This window comes from Macrobrachium rosenbergii, chromosome 47, assembly GCF_040412425.1.
Source record: "Macrobrachium rosenbergii isolate ZJJX-2024 chromosome 47, ASM4041242v1, whole genome shotgun sequence".
NCBI lineage: Eukaryota > Metazoa > Arthropoda > Malacostraca > Decapoda > Palaemonidae > Macrobrachium > Macrobrachium rosenbergii.
The window spans coordinates 20,413,526-20,420,465 of NC_089787.1; the positions used below are offsets into that span (position 1 = coordinate 20,413,526).

Sequence of the window (6,940 nt, forward strand, 5' to 3'; positions counted from 1 at the left end):
TGACATCCAAGCTTCCAAAGATTATCATTATTATTATTATTATTATTATTATTATTATTATTATTATTATTATTATTATTATTATTATTATTATTATTCAGATGAACCCTATTCATATGGAACAAGACCACCACAGGGGCCACTGACTTGAAATTCAAGCTCCCAAAGAATAATAAGGTGTTCATTAGGAAGAAATAAGAGGAGATAAAGGGGAATGGAGAAAGAGGAGATGCTACTTATTAAAAAATAAAAACTAAATCAACAAATAGATAAGGGGTTAGAGATGTGGGGAGAAGGGGTGGGGTCAAATCTGGGGAGAAGAGAGGATTGTTATTTCAGAGAATTAAGTTAAAGTTTCTGTAATGTCTTCTAAACATCTTTGCGTTCGTGACTGAGATTTTGTATGCAGAGGGTCAATAATAATAATAATAATAATAATAATAATAATAATAATAATAATAATAATAATAACAGTTCATTCAGCGATGCTTCCAAATTCCCCTGACGTCCCATCGCCATTATGTCATGCGATACTGAAGTATCTGTTTGCAGAGACGGGGCCTGTTTTTACTAATCTCCCTCACTCTCAATCTCTGATTTCACACACACACACACACACACACTCACTCTCTCTCTCTCTCTCTCTCTAGTTCTCTATATGTCTACTCACACACACACACACACACACACACACACACACACAAAACTCTCTCTCTCTCTCTCTCTCTCTCTCTCTCTCTCTCTCTCTCTCTCACAGACACACACACACAGCCTCTCTCTCTCTCTCTCTCTCTCTCTATCTCTCTCTCTCTCCCGTCCTCTATTTGTATATGCACAAAGACAAACTTTCTCTCTCTCTCTCTCACACACACACACTCGTTCTCTATTTGTATATTCACACAGACAAACTCTCTCTCTTTCTCTCTCTTTCTCACACCCACAAACACCTTATCTCTCTAGTTCTCTATACGACTACTCACACACACAAAACTCATTCTCTCTCTCTTTCTTTCTCTCTCTCTCTCTCACACACACACACACACTCACTCACTCTCTCTCTCTCTCTCTCTCTAGTTCTCTATTTGTCTATTCACACACACACACACACACACAAAACTCTCTCTCTCTCTCTCTCTCTCTCTCTCTCTCTCTCTCTCTCTCTCTCTCTCTCGTCCACTATTTGTATATTCACACAGACAAACTCTCTCTCTCTCTCTCTCTCTCTCTCTCTCTCTCTCTCTCTCTCTCTCTCTCTCTCTCTCTCTCTCTCTCAGAGAGCAGAGTAAAATCGTAATCAGATCCTTCAAGGGATCACTTACTTGTCAAAATCCAGTTGAGGTAATTGAAAGTAATCCAGTTACGTCATTGCACCATTCGGGGAGAATTTATACAGCATGATCTGATATATGGGATTGAGGAGATTACGTAATCCCCTTTCAATATCATCTGGGGATTTTTGAACCCCGTTGTTAAGGGATTATGAGGAAGAGAGAGAGAGAGAGAGAGAGAGAGAGAGAGAGAGAGAGAGAGAGAGAGAGAGGATCAAGGCCACCGAAAGTAGATCTATTTTTCGGTGGTCTCGGTATAATGCTGTATGAGCCGCGGCCCATGAACCTTTAACCCAGGCCCGGTGGTGGCCTATCCTCTATTACTGCCAGAAACACGATTATGGATAACTTTAACCTTAAATAAAATAAAAACTACTGAGGTTAGAGGGCTGCAATTTGGTATGTTTGATGACTGGAGGGTGGGTGATCAACATGCCGATTTGCAGCCCTCTAGCCTCAGGAGTTTTTAAGATCTGAGGGCGGACAGAAAAAGTGCGGACAAAGTAAAATGCGGACGGCCAGACAAAGCCGGCACAATAGTTTTCTTTTACAGAAAACTAAAAAGGAAGTTTACTATTGATACTAAAAGCCATTCATTCACAAATTCATTCAGATGAACGAGGTATTTACTTATTATTCATCTTCTGGGAAAACCTCTCTCTCTCTCTCTCTCTCTCTCTCTCTCTCTCTCTCTCTGTAATGAAGCGTGGAATTAAGACTTTAAGTCTTTTTCTGCTAGCTTAATGAGAAATTTAGTTTCTCTCTCTCTCTCTCTCTCTCTCTCTCTCTCTCCCATCTGTCTCTCTCACTCTCTCTCTCTCTCCATGATGTCACCCTCAAGGAACACTTGAAAACACTTCCCTTCTTCCATGATGTCACCCTCAAGGAACACTTGAAAACACTTCCCTTCTTCCATGATGTCAACCTCAAAGGAACACTTGAAAACACTTCCCTTCTTCCATGATGTCACCCTCAAGGAACACTTGAAAACACTTCCCTTCTTCCATGATGTCACCCTCAAGGAACACTTGAAAACACTTCCCTTCTTCCATGATGTCACCCTCAAGGAACACTTGAAAACACTTCCCTTCTTCCATGACACCAACCTCAAGGAACACTTGAAAACACTTCCCTTCCTCCATGATGTCACCCTCAAGGAACACTTGAAAACACTTCCTTCTTCCATGATGTCATGATGTCAACCTCACTTGAAAACACTTCCCTTCCTCCATGATGAACACTTGAAAACACTTCCCTTCTTCCATGATGTCTTTGAAAACCTTCTTCCATGATGTCAATCTCAAAGGAACACTTGAAAACACTTGCCCATGATCTTCCATGAACACTTGAAAACACTTCCTTCTTCCAACCAATTAAAGGAACACTTGAAAACACTTCCTTCTTCTTCCATGACACCAACACTCAAAACACTTCCTTCTTCCATGATGAACACTTGAAAACACTTCCCTTCTTCCATGATGATGTCAACCTCAAAGGAACACTTGAAAACACTTCCCTTCTTCCATGAAGTGAAAACAACCTCTTCCATGAACAATCTTGAAAACACTTGAAAACATTTTTCCATGATGTCACCCTCAAGGAACACTTTTCTTCCATGATGTCAAACACTTCCCTTCTTCCATGATGTCAACCTCAACAGGAACACTTGAAAACACTTCCCTTCTTCCATGATGTCACCCTCACGGAACACTTCAAAACACACTCCAACACTGCCTTCAACTAAGAAGTCAGGCTCCAGGAACACTTATAACACTTACAACCTAGAAAGAACAAGACCAAATTTTTTGCATTACACTGAATGCGTTCTTATGTACCTTCTGAATGTTACTCGTATTCAATTTGTTTGTAATCCTTCGCGTTTCCTTCTAATTTGTCTTTATCTCTTTCGCCCTCCCCTCCTCCTCCTCCTCTTCTACTTCTTCTTCTTCTCTTTCTTCTTCTTCTTCTTCTTCAAGGCCCTCTTAATCTCCCACTCTATTTCCCATCCCCTTCTTACCCCGAGAGATGGAAATGAGAGCCGATCGATAATATGTTGACAAGATGTTCCCTATGGGCCTACCACCCTCAAATTAGACTCCCCTCCCACTCACCCTCCCCCTCCCCCATCCCCAACCACAGAACAAGCTCACAGAGTGGTGAGGTATCTTTCATTCTCAAGGGATGAGGTTGCTGTCCCCACACTTTTTCCTGGGCCACAGCTGAATCTGGTATACCCTTTCGTCCAGGGTGGAATTTTTTCACGAGGCGTTCGGAAGCCTAAAACGACTTTTCTCAAATGAATAATAAGGGCGATTATTGTTTAACAGGAACCGGAGATTATATATATACATATATATATATATATATATATATATATATATATATATATATATATATATATATATATAGAGAGAGAGAGAGAGAGAGAGAGAGAGAGAGAGAGAGAGAGAGAGAGAGAGAGAGAGAGAGAGGAATGTTTTTCATGATAAAAAAATTAGTTAGAAAACCAAAATACCTAGAACAATTAACAAAAACGTCATGTACAAAATAATTAGTTTCTTTCATATACAGAGTTACTAATGAGAGAGAGAGAGAGAGAGAGAGAGAGAGAGCAACGAAAACTGATTGCTAATTGACAGGGAAGACAATTACATACATTCTAAATAATAACCAAGTGTAATATGGTACAAATTAACAGTTCCCTGACCTGAGGTGTTAATGACCCTCCTCTGTGGTGTCATCAACACCTGAGGTCAAGGTCACCACCAGAGGAAATTGGCACCGGAGGTCAACAAGTAATGAAATGCCTGAAGATCCGTGAGGTCATCAATCATGAGACACCAAGAATGAGGTCATGTAATGATGAGTCACCTGAAGATGAGGTCACAGGAGGTCATTCTCATGTAATAACAGGTCACCTGAAGAAGAGGTCACAGGAGGTCATTCTCATGTAATAATAGGTCACCTGAAGATGAGGTCACAGGTCATTCTCATGCAATAATAGGTCATCTGAAGATGAGGTCACCAGAGGTCATTCTCACGTAATAATAGGTCACCTGAAGATGAGGTCACAGGAGTTCATTCTCATGTAATAATAGGTCACCTGAAGATGAGGTCACCAGAGTTCATTGTCATGTAATTAATAGGTCACCTGAAGATGAGGTCACCAGAGGTCATTTCCATGTAATAACAGGTCACCTGAAGATGTCACAGGTCATTCTCATGTAATAATAGGTCACCTGAAGATGTCACAGGTCATTCTCATGTAATAGCAGGTCACCTGAAGATGAAGTCATTCTCATGTAATAATATGTCACCTGAAGATGAGATCACAGGTCATTCTCATGTAATAACAGGTCACCTGAAGATGAGGTCACAGGTCATTCTCATGTAATAACAAGTCACCTGAAGATGAGGTCACAGGTCATTCTCATGTAATAATAGGTCACCTGAAGATGAGGTCACAGGTAATAAGATGTCACCTGAAGATGAGATCACAGGAGGTCATTCTCATGTAATAACAGGTCACCTGAAGATGAGGTCACAGGAAGTCATTCTCATGTAATAACAGGTCACCTGAAGATGAGGTCATTCTCATGTAATAACAGGTCACCTGAAGATGAGGTCACAGGAGGTCATTCTCATGAAATAATAAGAAGGTCATTCTCATGAAATATTAAGTCACCTGAAGATGAGATCACAGGAGGTCATTCTCATGTAATAATATGTCACCTGAAGATGAGGTCTCAGGTAATAATATGTCACCTGAAGATGAGGTCACCGGAGGTCATCATCATGTAATATCACCTGAAGATGAGGTCACAGGAGGTCATTCTCATGAAATAATAAGAAGGTCATTCTCATGAAATATTAAGTCACCTGAAGATGAGATCACAGGAGGTCATTCTCATGTAATAACAGGCCACCTGAAGATGAGGTCACAGGGGGTCATTCTCACTCTCACCACATTCATCACCAAGGGACTCACCTGGCATGGGTTCATCGTCGTCGTCGTCCGTGGTCATGGACTCCTCGGACTCCGAGGGAGCCGCCGGGGCTGCTTGCTACGGTCCTCGTGCATGCGGCTGAAGTACTCGGAGGCGTAGGCCACGAGGTCCGAGGGCCTCTCCACCAGGACGGCCACCGTGAACTCTATCAGAAGCTCCTGCAGTCCGGCGGGCACCTCGTACCCGCCGCCACCGCCGCCGCCGCGCCCCGCCATGCCCGAGACAACTGACCAAACGATCTTGACGGCTTCACGGGGCCCTGGGGAAGGCCCTTCCGAGTGCTACTGCTGGCTTGGTTCTTCGTCTCCTCTTCCGGCCGGAAGTCACCCACGCCCACGCCCACACCCCCTCACTCCCACACTGGTAGTGCCCACCCCCACACGGCTGAGTCCTGCTGCAACTCCTTACGCCACCGGGCCTCACTTCCTCAGCAGCACTGCACTTGGGTTTTGTCTTTCTCGCTCTCTGTCTCTCTCGCTAGCTATCTCTCTCTCTCTCTCTCTTTCTCTCACACTCTCCCTCTCTCTCTCTCTCTCTCTCTCTCTCTCTCCCTCTCTCTCTCTCACCACACCTGGGCGGCCTGGCTCCTCCTCACCTGAGTGCAAACCACCGCCCGGCCCCGTCACTGAATGAATATGTATATCTCTATCTATCACTCCCGGAGCCTCACTCCCCCGACGGGAACGAGAGGATCAGAGGGGTCCTGGGATCGACAAGCCCCTGGGCACGACTCGTCCTCGTCGTCGTCGTCGTCGCCGTCGTCGTCTCCGTCGCCTTCTGCTGCAGCAGCAGCAGCAGCGTCAGGCTCCACACTAATAAAGCCCGGCGGAGGAGGAGGACGAGGAGGAGCGAAGAAGTGCCGGCGTGGTGGACTCGACACTGTTGCTTCTCACACTGGCTCTCTCAGCCCAGGCGGCCCCCCCGCCACCACCACCACCGCCGCCGCCGCCGCCGCCACCGTCAGTCACACCTGCCCTCGGCGACCGCGCCGCTCCCCTCCGCCCTAGCATGTAGTTCTCCTCCGAGGATTGTTCCCCTCTTCCGCGGGCGGCGGCGCTTTCGACGGGCGTCCTCAACTGGCCTCTGCGGTCACGCTGGGCGCCCCTGCGAGGCCCTCCGACGCCGACGAAGGCTGGAAAACGCGGCCGAAGGGCAAAATGGAGGAGGAGAGAGAGCCTGGTTGCCTTGGAAACGGATTCAGCGTTGCCAGTTAGCACGCGCGAGCTCACCCTCTACCGCCATCTTGTATTGATTGAGGGAACTAGACCCGTTCTTCTGGCGGGCTGAGGTGTGTCTTTCTCTCTCTCTCTCTCTCTCTCTCTCTCTCTCTCTCTCTCTCTCTCGCCGGGCGGCCTCAATTATCCAAAGGCCTCGCTGGATGCAGCGTGGAAGGGGCGTGGAATGCGGGCGGGCAGACGCCCAAGGAGAGGACTATTCCATCTGGTTCCAACTGGGGGCTGGGTAATGCCGAAGGGTGTAAAGTACATGTCACGATACCCCTCTCTCTCTCTCTCTCTCTCTCTCTCTCTCACCTGCGGGTCTTACCTGAGGGCTACTAATGACCCAGACCACCTGCGTTCTCGCACGCTTCTTAACCCCCCCAAC

At 45.9% G+C, this 6,940-nt stretch overlaps 2 protein-coding genes across 2 annotated transcripts in view; one reads left to right on the plus strand and one right to left on the minus strand.

The window, feature by feature from the left end:
• Nucleotides 1-6,240, minus strand: part of Pka-R2 (cAMP-dependent protein kinase type II regulatory subunit) — a 265,110-nt gene extending 258,870 nt beyond the window's left edge. The window contains exon 1 of the mRNA XM_067090126.1: nucleotides 5,317-6,240. Coding sequence (XP_066946227.1) covers nucleotides 5,317-5,353 — 37 coding nt within the window. The 5' untranslated portion in view covers nucleotides 5,354-6,240. The remainder of the gene's footprint in view (nucleotides 1-5,316) is intronic.
• On the plus strand, nucleotides 5,971-6,342 carry LOC136830881 (homeobox protein OTX1-like). The gene has a single exon (XM_067090852.1). The coding sequence runs from the start codon at nucleotides 5,971-5,973 to the stop codon at nucleotides 6,340-6,342; it is 372 nt and encodes a 123-aa protein (XP_066946953.1).
• Nucleotides 6,343-6,940: the final 598 nt, after the last annotated feature.

What these genes read in the sequence shown, in the direction of transcription:
- LOC136830881 (XM_067090852.1), top strand. Translation starts at nt 5,971, where the DNA reads ATGTATATCTCTATCTATCACTCCCGGAGCCTCACTCCCCCGACGGGA.